The sequence below is a fragment of the Gracilinanus agilis genome, chromosome 1 (assembly GCF_016433145.1).
Source record: "Gracilinanus agilis isolate LMUSP501 chromosome 1, AgileGrace, whole genome shotgun sequence".
In the NCBI taxonomy this organism is placed as follows: domain Eukaryota; kingdom Metazoa; phylum Chordata; class Mammalia; order Didelphimorphia; family Didelphidae; genus Gracilinanus; species Gracilinanus agilis.
The window spans coordinates 136373982-136393365 of NC_058130.1; the positions used below are offsets into that span (position 1 = coordinate 136373982).

A 19384-nucleotide genomic window follows, 5' to 3' on the forward strand; every position below is an offset into this window, starting at 1 on the left:
AGAGAGATGAAGAATGAGGTCATTCCTTTCACAAAGCAGTGATTTCCACCCTATGGTGCTCATTTCCAAGAGTTGAGATTTGTTTGCGAATATATTAAAAAGGGAGCATTATCCAAGTCATCAACTCCATCACACTGTCGCAATACATCTCTTTGGAGTAGAAGGATGCTATTTTCAATAAGAGGAAAGTTCATTTATTACCAGTGAGTTAAAGTATACAGCACAAGTGTATTATCATCTGGTTAATCTAGGTTTGGGCCCCTAGCCAGGCATACCCAGCTGTCAGACTGGCCTGCTCAGTTATTGCTTTATAGCCAGTCTTCTAAATCTCTTAAACCTTAATTTAGTCTTAGTTTTGGTCTGGCATTTAGTACTTAGAATTTAGTTATCAAAATGCCTCCTGGAACCACTGAAGCTCTGCATTTCAGCAAGAATGGGCCATGTACTCACCAACCTCTTAGTTGGATGTTTAAGAGGGAGAATTCAAACCAATTCAGATTAACCAGGTTTAAAATATGTCCAATATTGAATAGCCCCAAAGGTAGGGAGGAAAAGAACCCCCAAAAAAATCAACCCTAACAACAACAACAAAAAACCCTTATACATAGATTTTTTTTTTAAACATAGCAATATTTACAAAAGGATCAGGACAAGGTATAAGAGCCAATCAGGGCTTCCTGGGTCACTGAGAAGCCAAACAAACAATTGGAATGCTCCCAGGCTGGCCCTAGTTTGAAGGGCTAGTGAGATAAATCTATACACAGAGGTCTTTACAGAGTAGGCAACAGAAGGGTGGCTATATTAGTTTGAAGACAAAGTCTAAACTAGAAGCCTCCTCTTTGCACTCATTTTAATGAAGAAGATAATGAAACAAAAACCTTTATATAAACAGTTTATTTACTCTAAACAGCAACACAGACAAAACGCCATATAAACACAAGGAAGTGATGCAGAAACAAGATGCTGGCTGACTTTGGATCTCTGGGGCTTGTAAGCAATATAACCTAGTCTCTGAAAGATAGAAAAACAAATTAAGGGTAGGGAAAGGGTGAGGTTATGAATTTTTTTTTTCATACAGCCAGCTAGAGGCTAAATAGAGTTCTAAACATTTGTAAGCATGCCTGCATCAGAGAGCAAAGGAAACTAGATACTAGGGAATTTATAGAAGTATAAAAGTTTATAATTTTACAGCAGTTGAAATACTGACATCAATATTAAAATAAAAGCAAGTTTTACATAACAATCAAAAATACAAAAGACTGAAGGAAGAGACCCTGTATGAAAAAACTGGGGGCAATTCAGCGAATTCAGAACTGTATACAAGTGGCGAAAATGGAAAATGGCACACACACAACCCCCTCCCCTAAGTGAATAGTCATTGTACATAGCAACATTAGATTTTGCAAAAATTTTGTAAACAAGTTCTTGCCAAACCAATCCCTTCCTTTTTAAGATGCCACAAGATCGATGTTTATGAGGGTGCAAACTTCTTGGCTTGTGCTCGAACCCTTTTCTCATATTCCACTCTGTTTTGGCTGAGGTTTAAAAAAAGAGAGAAAGAAAGAGAGAAAGGCACATTAGATAAACCAGTTCCTATGACCCGACCATGAACGTTTTAGTTTTGCATAGATCTCAGATAAGTTGTACACAGAATCCATGAAGGAAGAACACTCAGCCCAGGGCAAGAAAAGAATCCAGAAGGGAAAAAATAGTCAAGTTAGAGGAAGACTGTTCTAGAAATAATAAGTAGGTGAATGCCCTCATAGGACCATGAGAGCCAGAAGAACTACAAAATCATAGAGCTGGAAGGGGCATAAGAGGTCATTTAAGAAAATCTCATTTTATAGATAAGGAGAATGAGGCCCAGAGAGGCTGTGACTTGCTCATGGTCACAGAGGTAGTTTAATGACAGAAGCAGGATATGAACAGGCCCAGCAACTACTATATGAAAAAAGAAAGTTAAGGCAGAGGCAAAGTAGTAGACACAATTAATTTTAAATGGAATCTATAAATAGACATCAGTAAGTCCTAAAGATAGGAGTGGGAAGGTAAGTAAGAGGGATGAACCATTTTTGTAGGAGAGGCAAGGTTCACTTTGGGAAGAATCCACCATTTGAACTCTGCCCAATGAGTAGGTTAACAATGTAGGAGAATACCAAGTTAACATCAGCTAAATGACAATAACAATTGACTACACTGCCTTCTCATGAGCATGTGCAAAAGGAGAATAGGACAGAAGAGAGAGCATTTATTGGCTGTGTTAGCATCTGACAACATTTCCTACACCAACAAAATCACACTACCCCTTTCAATGACCATACACACAAAAGTTTTATTCATTCAAATCTCTTGGTTTCTATGGCAAAAGACAACATTTAGGATAGTATACATTGGCTTAGTACAGGAAAAATTAAAACCATTAATTATAGTGAGGAGAGTGGGATGCAAATGGAAAGCATAAACAAAATTCTGGCTACACACCATAGGTAAGTCGTTAAATTTCTACTTTTTTTAAAAAAATTATTAACTTCTGTCTTAGAATCAATACTAAGTATCAATTCCAAGGCAAAAAGAGCAATAAGGCCTAGCCAACTAGGGTTAAGTGACTTGTTCAGAGTCCCACAGCTAGGAAAGGTCTAAGGCCTCATCTGAATTCAGATCCTCCTATCTCAAGGCCTGGTGCTCTACTCACTGTACTACGTAGCTGCCCCTAATTTCTATTCTTGAGATAAGCCATAAATAGCTTTTGATTTCTTTCAGTTTTTAATGTAATCCTTTGTAACTTTTCTTTCACCCCTGGAGGTTATCTTTACCTGTCCTTTAGGATGTGCTGGAGTGGGAGAAGCACACAAGGTTCATTTTCAAAAGAAAAAGTGGTCAGCACTTCCACAACCACTAATAGAGGGAAAATCTTGGACTGTAATTATAAATGGAAATAATTGAAATGGCGCAGTGGACAAGGGGCTGACCTTGGAATCTCAGTACCACCTCTGACACTTACTGCTTGTGTAACTTTGGACAAGTACTTTAATTTCTCTAGGCCTCAATTTCCGATCTGTCAAATGAGGGAACTTAACTAAAGGGACTGTAGAAAGGTTCTTCCACTTTTGAATCTGTAATCCTGTGGTCCTACTTGGTTTTAAATTTTGGTAACACAGTAGTAAGAGTGAACTATTTTATATTTGATTGCTGCAAGGAGCAGGAAACATCTTGGGAACTGACTGAGAAAGGAAATATTTATAGAATTTCTCTCCTGAACTCATGACTAATTAACAGACATTAAGAAGCTTGCATCACCACTACCTGACAGAAATACACTATGCCAACCACTTTTTTATTACTTGGCTAGTTCATTTCACATTTACTCATAGATGCATGAACATTAGAACCCAGATGTCTTTACTATAGGAATTTCCTGACAGAAGGGGGGAGATGATGACCAAAGAAATGGTTGGCTATCTCACAATTTTGCCCAGCACTAAAAGTACCTAATCTGCTACCAGCCTAATTTTAACTCTTAGATTAGAGAAACTATGAACTACCATCCAACTTTCCTATTGGGCTATATATCCCTAAGGATGCTGCATCACCCAAAATTTTTTTAAAGATGCTGAATGCTATTTCTGAAACAATTGATATCTGACCCTCAATCAGGGTCTTTATTCTTTTGTAAAAAACCTTACAGTGAAGCCTGCATTTCCAGCAAAGACAAAGGACTGAAAGTTGCTCCTCAAACTAACTCTTCCACACTGACTTTTGGACCCTCCTTTCTTAGATGTGGCAGGCTGCTCTATTAGCCCTTCGAGAGGCCTGTTTCGAGAAAGGCATGGGTTTTGCCCATGACCTAGAGCAAATAACAGATTAGTTTAGCTTTTCATGAAAATGGAGCAACAAGAGGACCCAAGTTTTGCAAGTTAACGGTTTTTAAAATAAAATCTAAGAGCCCAAGTTTAAGTTTAGATTCCAAGTAAAAACATTTGTGGTGAAATCCCAAGAAGGTTGATTTTCCCTAGGAAGATACACCCTTGCCAAGTTGAATGAACACCATTTTGTGATTTGCTGGCACTAATTTTACCCCAGCTCACCTGTTCCATGCGTATAAAAGGTCATGTGTTCATCTGGCTCTACTTCAGTATTTATAGCCTCCCCCTAGAATAGAGTCATAACTCTATTGAAATACTACCTTAAATAGATATATCTCTCTAAATTTTATAAACTGAATACAAAAAGGATAAACAAAAAACAAACCCTTACCTTCCATCTTAAAATCAATACAGTGTGGGTTCCAAGGCAGAAGAGTGGTAAGGGCTAGGCAGTGGGAGTTAAATGACTTGCCCAGGGTCACAAAGCTAGGAAGTGTCCAAGGCCACATTTGAACCTAGAACCTCCTGTCTCTAGGCCAGGATCTCAATCCAATGAGCTGCCTAACTGCCCCCATGGAGCTTATTTTTTAAAGGAATCTTACAGTGAATATTCTTAGAAAAATTACATAATCAATCCTATTCCATAGTCATTTCTATACCTCCAAAATGTTATAACATATTTACCTGAGAGGTATAGTTGTACCTTGTTCCCAAATGTGGACCATGATCCATTTAAAAAATATTTACTTTCCCCCCCTTCATATGAGTCCCTTTACTCAAGAATTTCTGCTCTTCCCCACCACAGACACAGCAGTCATTTTGTCTCCCAATGGCAGGGGAGTAATACATCATGTTACTCAGTATCAGCCCCATTCCCATCTGGATGTATAAGGCAGTGAAGAGTACTTGCACATCTCTTATCGAATTGTAGCCCCCATCCTTGCCTCCTCCTAAGGAGGATATATTTAAGGGACAGGACAGGTTACTAAATCACTCATACCAAGACTGAAACAATTGGCTGCTTTTCCTATATTCCATGCTCCCTTCATCATCTCTCAGTTGACTCCCAAACCCAGATAACTTGTGTATATGGCCTTGAGGGAAGGAGAAAAGATAAGATAGATTTTTAAACTCAAAAGGCATGGAAAACTGAGATAAGAAAAATCTTATAACCCACCCTCCCCCCAGAATGCCTGAAGATTCAGTACCTCTACAATCATAGAAGCAGACAGGAAAGACCCTGAGACAGTTGGCACAGATAGAGACTGGACAGATTACCTCTCTGGACAAGATGTGCTTTTCCTTTCATCCTGTTTGATAAAATAAATGTTTGGGAATCTAAATAAACCATACCAGGGATCTATGACCCAAGGATGGTGAAAATTATGTAGAAATAAACCCAATTTTAATTAGAAGCTGACACGAAAGGAGGATGAATAAGGAGATTAATTGGCAAGTTAAGAAGGTAAAAGTAGATGAGGAACTAAAGTTGAAAAGACATCATCAAAATTATAAAAGCTAAATCTCTCAGGTTTGTTTTTTCTATGCCTACAAAAAGATAAGACTTATATAAGCATTCTTTTGTCACACACATATACCTATTCTATTCTTCATCAATATTCTCCATGGACATCAAGATTCACTAGTTCTCACTACATGGTAAGGTAGGAGTGTAGGTTAGTCAATACAACTAAGCAACAGAGTCTCTTTCCCTTTAATTTTAAGGAAAGCTACAAACAGCAGAAGGGTTGGTATTACTATTGCTCACCACCAGAGAACAAAATGGATAAAGACCCAACTATTCTCAGATATCTCACAATAACATTTAGCTCTCTTTCACCAACCCTCCCAAACAAGGTTCAATTTTTTTTAGAACCGGCTTTTTGGCAAAGGCAGACAAGTAAAAAGAAACAAATTACACACAATAAAAACAAGTACTGGAATGAACTACCAACCAGTAAATTGTGTAAGCCTCTGCTTGAGCTGGGTCTTGAATATTTGGTTCATTTAGAAGTTCCTGTATTCCTAACAAGATCTGTATAGGAGAAAAGAAAAGTCAATTCAAGCTTTTTCTAAAAACAAAGACCACCACCACAAAAAAAAAAAGCAAAAGCAAAAAAAAGTAGTTTCTGCAGAGGCAGCTTCATTGTAGTTGTTTAAAATGGCAAGAAGTCTTTTTGCCAACCCTCTAGTTGAAAAGATTTCCCTACCTGTTTAATTGTTATTGCTGGCCTCCAATCCTTATCTTCCTCTAAGATGGACAGGCACACTGTGCCAGAAGGATACACATTTGGGTGAAATAAAGGTGGTTCAAATTTACCTAGATAATTATGGAAAAGAAATTAAAATATTGAGTTCCAATGCATTTCCCAAGAAATAGGTATTGCTGTTAGATCTAAAGCCTACAGTAGTTACCACATCTTAAGTCTATTTAAGATTTAGTAGGTCCCCAGCCCCCAAATCCCAACATCAATAGTCATTCCTCAGAACCCTTGTGAAACACGAGGAAAATGCTAACAGCTTTTTGAGACAAAATTACAACTGGAGAGAGGGACATGGACTAGAAAGAGGGAAAAAGAAAAAAACTACTTTATAATTTGAAGAATAAAGCTAGAAAGTAGTCCAGAGATTATGGGAATGGAGGCAACCTAGAATAGCTTCCTTATGTTCCCTTCTCCTAAGGGGATTAATGGAACCAAAATGATTTCCTTCCCCAACCCCTGCTTTTTATGATGCACACCTTCACAATGTAGCCAGAGACTATGCTGACTGCTCTATGGTATAGTAAAAACAATAATGGACTTGATCAGGATATCTAGTTCAACTCCTGGCTCTGTCACTTACTGCCTTGTGTAGTAACCTTGGATAAATCACTCATACTCTCTCTCTTCATTTTTAAAAAGAAAAGATATTTGAAATACTTTTTTAGTTTGACCATTTCGTGGTCCCATGGGTGGGTATGGAACTGTCAATGCATTATAGGACTTGGGCAACCTAATCTAAGGCCATCTGTTCAGTGATAAATTCATATTCTGAGTTTTAAATTGGTGTGGAATATATCACTAATTTAGAATAAAGATAATCCAATAGTACTGGAAGAATTTTCCAGGAAAATAACTCTGAAGGTTCACTCAAATCAACAATTTTTGCTGCAAGCAATTGGTCACAAAATTTATATCAAAATTCTGAAGAGGATCTTGAATTTCAAATGTGGTTGCATCTTTTCTCCAAACTTACCCTCTGTTTAGAGGTTTGTGTTATCCAAGATACAAACAACAGTAGACAACAAATGAGGCTTGTAATTGAACTAAGAATTTCTGAAAAGCCAAGTGAAATCCCCAGGCACAAAAAGTACTGTTTCGAGCAGGTAATATCTGCAATTTCCAGGCCAAGACCTCACAACCTTGGTGCACAAAGAACACAAGTTTCTGTGGTTCAAATTCTGTGGCTATGGAGCATCTGAGGTAGTAATCAGAATGAATCTTAAGTTAGTCACATTCATTTCAACCACCCAGTCAGTTTCCCTTAATGGCTAAATAATTGTCGTTTGGTAAGCCAAGAGGCTTTAGCAATCACATGATCTCAGGAGGTCTTTGGCTACTGCTGTAATAAACTGTTAAGAAGACCCTGCCTTCTTAAGACTTTACTATACTTACATTTCGGTGGTGAAGATGGATAATCATCCTTAAAAAGCATCCGTAGTTTAAATAAACCTCCTTCCCATGGTGTCTGCCAGGGAATTAAACCAAAGTTAGGCATGTCATTTGCCTCTAGTATAGAATAAGCAGAAACAGGGAGGCTGATTACTGATTTCTACTAAACACCCCAGATTTGTCTGGTATGATTGTTACTCTAAATAAAACTGCCTAATATACAGGTAGAGCTAACAGAGAACCAAGTACCTGTACATGATTTCAATTAATAAAAAGGAATTTACTAATAGCACTTATTATGTGCCAAAAAGACACTGTGCTAAGGGCCAAGAATACAAAACAAAAGCAAAAACAAAAACTGTTCCTGCCCTTAAAGCTTATATTCCAAAGAGGAAAGACAATATATAAAGATCAGATACACGGAATATAAATACAGAGAAGATGGAAGGTAACCTTTGAGGTGGTGGTACCAGAGAGAACCAAGAAAGGCCTCCTACAGTAAGTGATGTTTGAGCTAAAGCTTAAAAGAATCCAGGGATTCTAAGAATCAAACAATGGGAGGGAGTGCATTCAAGGCATGGGAGATAGAAGGTGGAGTGTGGTGTTCAAAGGCCAGTAGGAGGGCAGCTAGGTGGCGCAGTGGATAGAGCCAGGCAGGCCTGGAGTTAGGAGGACCTGGGTTCAATCTGGCCTCAGATACTTCCTAGTTCTGTGACTGTAGAAAAGTCACTTAACCCCAACTGCCTGGCCTTTGCCCTTTTGTCTTAGTTGTCACTAAAATGGAAAGGGTTTTATTTTTATATATTTGTATATATAAAAAGACAGTATGGCTGAGTTATAGAATAGAATGAAAAAAAGAATTGAAAGGGAGGAATGGTCTGGGTAAAGAGGAGCTTTAAATACCAAAGGATTTTACCTTTGATTCAAGAAGTAAGAGGAGACTATTAGAGTTTACTGAGCAAGAGAGTGACAAAGTTAGACCTATACTCTAGTGGGGAGGAAAAATCACAATTAGGATTTATAGATGATGGGATTTAATGGAAAACAATGCTTTGCATCTATTTACCACAGAAACACTAAAAGCAATGGTATTAAAAAAATGACCTGGACTAATAAATTCCCAAGTTCTAAATCCCATGAATAGGGTTTTGGCAAAGAAGGGCAAGACTATAAAAGATTACAATCTGTGGCTACATTTTGCTAGCCTAGTTTTCCTATTTCTATTAGATACAGTTTCTTTGTTGCTCATCTTAGGTGAGTAGGCGATTTTTGGCCGTTAAAACAAAAGCTGTGTTCCTTGCCTCATTTCAGAAGCATTTCAAGGCCCTAGTATAAGAAACACAACCATATTTTAACTTTTGAAACACCACTCTGCCAAAGTTCTCTCTGGGAAATGTACCTACTTTATTTTGGAAACAGGGTGTTAGAGAATGGCTGAAGCAATGGCAGATGGTCAAAATAAAGGTATTAGGTACTTTATACATCCTCCTCTGATCACTCACAAAAGAAAGGAATAAGAGGCTGCTTTTTATAAAGCCAAATCTAAAAAGACCCATTCCAGATAGTTTAATGGGGGTAAATGAGGGGGCAGGGAGAGGAGGGTGGGGGGGGGGGGGGGGGGTAAGGCTGCATAGAATGGTTGGGATACAGTATTGTCTTTTAATGTGCGGAGTTAGGTCAAAACGATATGGTAATTCAGCAGATATTCCTTAGTTCCAAAGAGTCAGAAATGTTGACCATCACAGAATTACTTTCTTTAAATTTCTTGATAGTAGATCATGCTTTGTGTTTGTACTCTAGGACCTAGATGGGTGCCTGGCACAAAACAGGCACTTAATATTTGCTGATTGACTGAAACAAGCAACATCTCCAAATTTCTAGAATCCATGAGGATAACCATAATTCTTTTTCATGGAATTCAAAGGATGAGATCACTTTATGGCTAACACTTGAACCAAAATATCATTTGTCGCAATTCCAAAAGTCTCTAGGAAAGAAGTTCCTATTATCTATTTTAGATCACAAAATCTACAAGCTATTCTTCAAATTATCATCCAAAGCCTTACTTTGGTAATTCCACTAAAGGAAACAAATTAGTAACAGAGTATCACAGTGTCTCCCTCTAATTACTGCCATAAACATACAAAGTGACATGGTTACCAACATGCAGACACATTATATCTATATGTGACAATGATGTAATCTTAGCCCACTGTTAGCACATATTTTGTACTATTCTTCCAGCACAAGATCCACCTAAGCCAGCCTTAAAGATGGCTGACCAGGATTAAAACTGCAGTCTCTAGCACTGGAACAGAAATAAGCTAGCCTAATAAAGGAATTAAAATTGTTCAACTACCCTACTGGGCCTATATTCCAATCAGAGACTAAAATAGCCTACTTGTATACCTATAAGTTTAAGAGATTAGATGGCCAAAGTATTAGCAATATCTTGGAAGTATAAGCAAATAAGAAAACAAACAAGTAGCCAGTCTGTTTTGGATAAGGCTATATCAGAAAGTTTTCACTTTATATTCTATAGGCCAATTCTGACCTTTCTCTGTTGAAGGGTGAGACCTGCAGAAAAGGCAAAATACTGAGAAATCTTACCCCTTTCTTCCCTGGAATGGCACATTCCCAGTTCATGAGATTCATTGTGCCATCTGGATTTTTCGTAGGTACTGCTACAAAGCCCTGAATTTAAAAAAAAAAAAAAAAAAAAAAAGCGCAAAAGTATCAACTGAAAGATCTCACTTCAAATGCTATAGAAATATAAATCCTACTAACTAGATCAACCAGTTTGGTACATAAGTCACACACCTGAATAAATAGTTCCTAGCTGGTAGTTCAATTAAGAAAAAGCTAAATTACACTTTGTATGACACATGGAAATTGTATTATACTTACAAAAGGATGATCTTTTCTCCAAGCTTTTCGCTCCTGTGCAAGTCTGCTGAGGGCTATTCCAGACATATTCAAAGTCCCTCTAGTACAAATGTGAAAGAGAGTGTTAGGACAGTCTACTGCCTCTCTTACAAAGCACTAGCTTAGTTTTATACCCTCCCCCTACCACCACTTTTTTGAGGGAAGAGAGAAGAAGCCTCACAATTCTCATCCATTACTTTTTGCCTCAAGCAAGCACAAATTATAAAGGAATTAAATTAACTCCAAGAGATTATAATGCTGGCAAACTAACGCCACCCAGTGCTTGATTTTTGTACTACGCTATACTAGGAGGAAATTTGTGCTCACTGTATTGACAAAAGGCTAAAGCAGTTGTCAAAATGAGGCCTCACGGAAGAAGGTTGTCAAGTGTTCCTGTGAACATCAGATCTGGACTATAGGTAAAAGTATTATTTCCAAACCTTTCAATCCACCCTAAGAAAGTGCGCGCGCGCGCGCACGCACACACACACACACACACACACACACACACACACACACACAATTACCCTCCATGAGTCTTCCTAAAGAGTCATAAGCACAAAAGTATGATTGTAACACTCAAATCTTTCCCTTCTTATGAGTGGAATATAAGCTATTTAAGAGCAGGGGTTGTTTTTAATTTTATCTTTCTAACCCCAGAGCCTAGTGCATTGCCTTGATACACATTAAGAGTTTAATGAATACTCACTGATTAAATCCAATCCTATTTAAACCAGAAGATCTGAAGCTGGTTAGTAGCACAACCTCACTATAATGACAAGGTCACAACAGCAAAGGGATCGTGATGTTGGAAGGACTAAAGAATAGCAGGGAAGGATGCTGGTCTGTGGCATCAAATGAATTTGGAGTTTGGGCCTCTGCTCCCTGTTCCTAAACTCCTAAAGTTAGGCATCAACTACCAACCATATCATTATGAAATCTTTCTCCAAAAAGGAGAACTGCTTATTTTGCAAATAAGAGTAAGGGAACCATGTCCTGGCACCCAGAATTCAAATATAGGCCCTGAATGAAAAAAAGATATATTCAAAGAATAAAGAGTTTTAGTTGTTACTTATGGGTAAAACCTGGAATGGAATTCCCTTATCCACAAAGAAAGGGAAAAAGCCATCCAAGAGAAGAAAAAGAAAAACTGCAAAAATGCAATTAACTATATTATCAAGATACCTTGCTTACTCCCCTATCTGGCAGCCCTTTTCTTTCTTATTAGCCACTTCACAAAGTGCACAGGACAAAGAAAAGATGAAACTCAAGTTCCTACTATCCTGTATATATTCTGTGTCAAATCCACACAGAAATTCTGTGAAATGTGGTTGAAGAAAGGATTGAAACTATAGGCTTAGAGAAGTGACTTAACCCACAGACTCCTTTCCTCATCTATAAAACAGGACTAACTACCAGCCTTACCAACTTTAAAAGGGTTGTCAGTGTCCCTGTGCAAATAAAAAGAACTATTCAGATGGACCCTCATATATCTATCAAGTACTAACCCTGAAAGATTATAAAGGCAAAGGAATCTTTTATTTAAAAGTAGGACTGCAAAAGCTAGATTAGATTGCAGTATTATGTATTAGATGTACTATTTATTAAGAGAACATCCTTGGCAGTGCAGTCACAAGTTTTTGTATTGAATGTATGTTTCCTTCAGGGAAAAGGTAGCAGTGAAAATCCTGTAGTATAAATTAGTACATCTACTTTATTCATTTCTAAGCCTTATGTAAGGTTAAAGACCTCCCACCCAACTCTAGTGAAAAGAACCATCCCATGTAAAGCACAAAGTATCTTTAGTATTGGTACTAGAATCCAAGGGTTCACAATGATGCTGTGGGCAGTAACCCTTACAATAGCAAGAAAGTCCAGTACAGAAAAGTGAAAGCCCCATATATTATAAATTGTCACTTAATAATGGCTTAAATATTTCCCTCTACCCAATTATAACCTCCACCCCCATTCACTTTACTAAGGACAATGCTGATTGCTTGAATCTCACCATTCTATCCTTGCTAACACAAAGCAAACTAGTCCAAGAACAACACATCATATATCTATATATAATATATGTAATATATATTTATTTATTTTATTCCAGGAAAACAAGAATGAATCAATTTTATCCCCCAATAAAAGCTCTCCAAACAAATTACTAGAAAGAACTAGGTTTTAAAGAATTGCTAGTGTGTGTTTACTACAGGCTGTCAGCTTTACCCTGAAGCCTTTTAATCCTTCTCCACACACACACACACAAATGCATCCAAATGATAAACCATCAAACTTGGGCAGAATCAATGCTTTTAGCAATAGTACTCCTTCAGACCTATACGTACAAAAATTATTATAGCAGGTCTTTCCATGGTGGCAAAGAAATGGAAACTGATGGAAAATCCATCAATTGGGGAACAGGTGAACAAAATGTGGAACATGAACTACTGTGCTATAAGGAATGGCCAGCAGGATAATTTCAGAAAAACCTGGGAAGACTTATATGAACTGATGTAAAGTGAAATAAACAGAACCAGAACACAGTTCACAGCAATAACAATACTATACAATAATCAACTATGAATGACTTAGCTATTCTCAGCAATACAATGATCCAAGACAATTTCAAGGGACTTATGATAAACATGCTATCCACCTTTGGAGAAAAAACCAATATTGCCCAAAAACAATGAAGCATTTTTTTTTCTTTCTTTGTTCTTGGGTTTTGTTTTTTTATCTGCATTTTCTTTTGCAACATAGCTAACATGGAAATGTTTTGCATGACTGCACATACATAGTCTATATCAAATTGCCTTCTCAAGGAGAAGGAAAAGAAGGGAAAAGAACCTGGAACTCAACATTTTAAAAAAACCAATGTTAAAAATTGTTTACCTGTAATTGAGACAATAAAATAAAAATTCAATGAAAAACAAAACAAAGATACTATAAGCTCCTTGAAGATAATACATAAGAACCAAGTGATTTTTTGATCTTCTTTAATTTTAACAGTGCTTTAAATTACATGATTACTATGCTTACTATTTTTTAAAAAGTATTCCTCCAGAATTCTAGCTAGTCCATTTCTTTCCCATGTATTGATCCTTTATTGCCCTATCTCCTTCCTCACAAATATACATTGAGTCTTGCATATCTAGATTCAAAGAGAGTTAAGGAAGGCAACATATAGTTGAACACATCTCCAAGGTTTTTTAACCATGTTTTGAAGCGTCACAAATGAATAAAAACAAAACCTCAAATTTAGTAGCATATGTTTCAAAGATATTAATCCTGAACCACCTTAAATCTACAAACTGCTGCAAGAGCTCGAGTGCTCAATAAACTCAGAAAAATTTCATTTGATCCTTATAACATCCTTAGGGGTTGAGGGTGAAAAAAATCAACACAGGCATTTCAAAGATAAAGAAATGAAAAAAGAAACATCATTTGTTCAAGGTCATCCAGTAAGATCTTGAAATCAAAATAGGTCTTTTGATTCTTAGACCACTGTTCTATCCAGTAGTGCAAAGGTCAAAAACCTATATAGTTTTGAGGTCTGTCAATAAGAATAAGCAATGCCAATAGGCAAGCATAAAGTATAATTATGAAGAAAAGAAAGGAAAAAGGCAAAGAAAAATTACTTTTGGAATCAAAGGATTTGAGTTGAGTCCAGGCTTTGCAGCTTACTACCTGAAGACTTTAAGACACTCACTCAACCTATCTGGGTTTCAATTTCACTATCTGTAAAATGAGAGCATTGGATTAGATGATTTCTAAAGTCCCTTCCTGTTCTAGATTCTATATCTAAACTGCCTTTAATTCCACAGGTATATTGGACAAGAACTGCTTACTTCAGTTCTATAACACAAGCCTAACTATCTGCAAAATGAAGTAAAATAAAAAATCAAATCATATGGTTTTTCCTAAAATTATTTGTAGCCTGAATGAAGACAAGTAGTTGTTGGATAAAGTAATATTTCAAGTTTAAGTCCAACTCCATTAGTCTTAATCTAATTACCTGTTGCCCTTAAAAATCTGGTTAGATACTAGGCAAAGTGCTTCCTGCTTTTTTGGAAATGCTACTAAGGAGAACCTACACCTGTAAGAACTGTAAAGACTCTTCCAATTCTAGAATTCAAGGGAAAAGTTAGATATTACCTTTTAGTTATAAGTAACTACCAACATAAGGTCCCACTTTAAAAATGATCTAACCTCAGAAATGAAGCACTTAATGAACTAATCAAATGTTCCTAGTAGTTTAAAAACAGAAAAATTAAGTAATGAAGAGGTAACAATAACATTATTGAGTGTTTAGAAACAAGATAAAAATACTCCAGAAGTATGATCTGAGTTACAACATTGCAATGTTCCAAGTTTTTCTTCCTTACAAACCCTTTAATTGGCTTAATCCTTAAATGATGGCCTGAATCATACCTAAAATACTTTATTTCCTCATCAATCCTGGTATGATCCTCAGGTACATGATAGTAAACATGTGATCCATCACTTAGTGAAACTAAGTTCTGATGCATCTGTTTAACAATTCAGAACTAGAAACCTAAACCATTCTGAAGCATCTATTTCCTAACCACTCAAAGTCTCTGGGATGTGATCTACTTTTGCAATTACAACAAATTTGTAGTGAATTAAAAATTTAGCTAAATCCTAGAAAAGTCTCTCATGGGGGCAGCTAGGAAGCTCAGTGGATCAAGAGCCAGGCCTAGAGATGGGAAGCCCTAGTTCAAATCTGACCTTAGACACTTCTTGGCTGTGTGACCCTGGGCAAGTCACTTAACCCCCATTGCCTAGCCCTTCCTGCTCTTCTGCCTTAGAACCAATGTACAGTATTGATTCTAAGACAGAAGGTAAGGGTTTGAAAAAAAGGTTTGTCTTGACATCAGAACCTAACATACTTTCCCTACTAATGAAACATTTAAAATGCTTTTAAGCCATCATTCCTTTTGTTAGTCAAGGAAAGGTTTACATTTTAAAAAAAAGAAAAGAAAAAAGTTAAAATTATGGACCTGAACATCTTACTTTACCATATTTTAAATACCACTTTGTTCTAATCACTCTCATTACAACACTATTAAATGTTGATTTTGAAAAACAAAAATGTAAAAAAAGTTTTAATGTAGACCATCATCTGGAATTAACATATTTTAGGAAAATTTACAATCTCAGCAATGTTTTGCTTTGATCTTAAGCCACTAAAACCAAAAAAAGACCCATAGTCTTATTTCTATGTGCTGTTTTTTAATTTTCTATATGTTTAAGAATGCAAACCTGGCCTATGAACCAAAGAAATAATTTTTTTAAATCTTTTATTGGGGTGGATTTATTGTATATTTGTTTTCTTGCCAACTTTGCTTTCCTCTCTCAACTGAAAACTTGGCCTTTCCTTTCACTTCCTAAACAGATAGGACATCTCTAAGACACTACCAGGAATGTGAGAGAAAATGGGTATTTTTCTTTAAAAAGTGTCAAGAATTCAAAGATAAAGGTAGAGAAGCTTGATTATTCACACTTCCAAAAAAGCATATGTGTGTAAAGCCCAGAGATTAGAAGAATACTTAATTTAAAAAAAAAAAAAGTGTTCCAATGGTTGTCTTAATCTGACCAATCATGTTTTGGCTGTGCATCCCTTTCAAAGACCTGATGGATTGTTTCTTTCTTTTTGGAGGTGGGTCAAAAAAAGAGAAGGCAATCAAAAGTACAGTTACCACCTAGAAGCTTTATAACCCAATTAATTCTCTCTAAGGTTAGGTAATTTTAAAAATCACATCAGTAATCAGCAGAGGGGATTTTGTCTAATTCACCCTTCCCTGAGCCTGCCTCTTACTAAAGTTTCACGTGGTTATTATTTTGGTTGCAATGCCACTGCCTGAGCATAGGATATCTGGGTCCATACCTGGGGGAAAACCTCAATTCTGGGGGCCTTAAGTTCCTCAACTGTGTATAGAACCCTTGTATTGAGCTAAAGTGTCCCATCACTCCTTAAATCTAATCAATCAAAATTGTTAGAAAAAGATGGGATGGGGGAAGGGTGTTTTGAGAGACATCGTGGAACATTTCAGGGAGTACATTTCCAACTGCCTTTTTATACTGTTTTTAAGGAACCCAACACATTCCTAGGGCAGTTCTTTGCAATATTTTTACCCGCCCCTATCCAGTTCCAGAAAAACCTAAATATCTCGTATTCTCCCAAGTCTCTCCATCTCCCTACTGGCAAAACTTAATGCAAAAAATAAATAAATAAGTAAATGAAAACAACCTCAGGAGGCCAAGGAATGGAGCAGACTCAATATCGTTGTGTGACCTTGGGCAAGTCCCTTTCACCTCCCTGAGCCTCAGTTTCCCTATCTGCAAAAGGGGAGTACTGAACAAAATGAACTCTTGGTCCCTGCTGTCGGGGATCTCTTGGCTAGGGTGACCTCCTCTTCACGGATGGAGAGGAGGATGCGTCCTCCCCGTCTACCTACTTTAAGAGCGGCCTCGAGGATTCCCAGGAGGGACGGATGGAGCAGGGCGGCTGGCAGCTAAGGCCAGCCTGTCCCCCAACCCCCACCCTGGCCTCCTCGGGGCGGACAAATGTGCCGAGATGGACCGGCCTAGTCCCCGGAGAGGGGAGCGTCCCAGCCGGTCCCAGGGGCCGCGAAGCCTAGTCAGTACCGCTCCATTTTCCAGGCCAGATCCGGCCCGATGGCCGCGAGGGGCCAGAGAAGCAGAGAGAGCGGGGCCGAGCCGGGCCTCGACAGGGAGGGAGGAGGGAGAGGGAGGAGGGAAGCAGCGCTACTGCCGCCGGGCCCAGCTCAGCGCAGCCCGGCCCGGCCCGGCCCAGAGAGGGTCGCCTCACCTCAGCGCGGCCGCGGCCCCCGGCAAGTGTCCCGGATCGAGGCGGAAGGTGCCCGGATGGTCGGCGGCTACGGCGGCGCTTCCCTTTGTCTCGGGACTTTCCCTCCGGAGCCCGCTCCGCGCGCAGCCGGACCCAGGACGGCAGGACCCCGGCGCGGCGCGGCGCGGGGCGGGGCGGGGGGAGGGGGGAGGGAGCCGCGGGCTGCCCCGCCGCCCGCCTGCACCCGCGCGCCGCCGCCGCCACCACCCCCGCCGCTCCCGCGGCTCCCCTTACCCCTCCCCTCCTCGCCCGTGCCTTCGTAGCTCCACCGGCCCCACTAGCTAGACCGGTTCGCCTCCCCAGGGAACGCAACGGGGTACGAACTTCGGGCGTAGGGACCCCTGAGGAGCGATTTCTTCCACAGGCAGGGACTTAGCCACCTGTGCACTTAAAGGAGCCGCGTCCCTTATATTAGGGACCGTCTACAAACTACCTTTCGGAATGAGCTCGTTCATCTGAAAATGCGTGTAGAAGGAATAACAAAAAAGGGGCGCAAGAAATCTCAAGGGTTCCCCAGATGCTCGGAGGGAGACCCCAGGGCTTCCGGTCCCCGAGGTCCCCATGTCAGATAGAGCCAAGGACCTTGGAGAAAACCCCACTGAGGCCTACAAATCACCCCAACCATCTCAGTATCAGGATGACCCCCCACAAACACGAAGACCTCTGAAACCTTTCCGGATTGGTCACTTTGGAGGAACGGGCGGGGTTTGCCTAGAATTTAACCAATGATCGAGTCCGGTACAAAATTCCTGTTCCTTCAGGATAGACGGAAACAGAATTGTAGACGGTCCCTAAATGACAGCGGGGGCTAGAACGAGAATGGGGGAGGGGCGTCTGTAGTGTGGGGGAGGGGCGAGGACGAAGGACCCGGAGCTAGGGCGGGGGAGGAAATTTAGTGGGCGAACCTCAAATGGCCCTTCTCCCTGAGCCTAACTCGAGGCCCTCCCTCTTGTATGTAGTCTAAGCTCCTCCTTCCTTCACTTGGGTCCAGAGCTGGCTGGGGAGCCTTCGAGAGACGCATACAGTTCTGGCCCGGGTCGGGCGAGGTTGCACTACCTGTTAGACTCGGGCAGGGCCTCTCACCACCCTCCCTTAAGGCCTACGAATTGTAGGCTTCTAGCCCCAGAAACTGCCGCGGACCTTGGAGAGCGTCCCCCATACATGTTATGTTGGAGACCCATAGGCTCGGAGAGGTCAAGTTTCTTGCCCAAGGTCACTCAAGCAGTAAGAAGTCACATTCGAATTCAGATCCAATGACTCCCGAGTCTCTCTCTTTAGCCTCAACAATGGGGGCCAGTATATTTACTAGTTTAGAATATGAAGCTAGGGACACTCAGCTTTGGTGCTTGAAATGGTCACATTTGTTCCCTAAGATAAAATACATTTACTGAGAAGTGTGTCTCAGAGAAGGAAGAGACCTCAGAAATACTTTTCTTATCCAGTCTTTCAAGACCCAGTTCAAATGCAACCTCCTCCAACAAGCCTTCCTCTGATCCTCAAATTTGGAAATTATAGAACTTTAGAGCTGGAAAGGACCCTAAAGGTAATTTATGACTTCTGTGGCTCCCCATTGCCTATACAATAAAACACAAACCACTCTCCGTAACATAGTTCTAATCTACCTTTCCTCTGTTCTTTGGTGTAGGTTGCTTCTCTATATACCTGGAATGTATTCTGTTTTCTCCTCCATCTGTCAAAATCTGTTTCTTCAATTCAGATGTCATCTCTTTCATGAAGTCTTTCCTGATCCACCCCAGATTTTCTTGGAACTAGTTCAGCTGGAGTTACTCCTTTGCTGTTATGCTATTTTACTTTATTAGCAATCTTATTTTTGGACATGAGTAGGTGTCACAGTGAAGAGAGTGCCCAACCTAGAGTCAAAGCTGACTAAAGACACTTCCTAACTGTGTGACCCTGAGTAAATTATTTAACCCGGTTTACCTCAGTTTCTTCATCTGTAAAATAAACAGAAGCAGGAAAAGGTAAGCCTCTCTAGTATCTTTGCCAAGATGGGATCATGAAGAATCAGACACAATTTAAAAAAAAAAAAAAAA

The 19384-nt window shown here is 39.3% G+C and overlaps 1 protein-coding gene across 1 annotated transcript; it reads right to left on the minus strand.

Moving 5' to 3' along the window:
• Window positions 1-879: 879 nt before the first annotated feature.
• On the minus strand, window positions 880-17455 carry UBE2I (ubiquitin conjugating enzyme E2 I). Its single transcript, XM_044657109.1, has 7 exons — window positions 17292-17455; window positions 10424-10502; window positions 10127-10210; window positions 7520-7592; window positions 6074-6183; window positions 5819-5898; window positions 880-1535 (listed from the first exon to the last, which is right to left on the minus strand). The coding sequence occupies exons 2-7, from the start codon at window positions 10487-10489 to the stop codon at window positions 1472-1474; spliced, it is 477 nt and encodes a 158-aa protein (XP_044513044.1). The 5' UTR covers window positions 10490-10502; window positions 17292-17455; the 3' UTR covers window positions 880-1471.
• Window positions 17456-19384: the final 1929 nt, after the last annotated feature.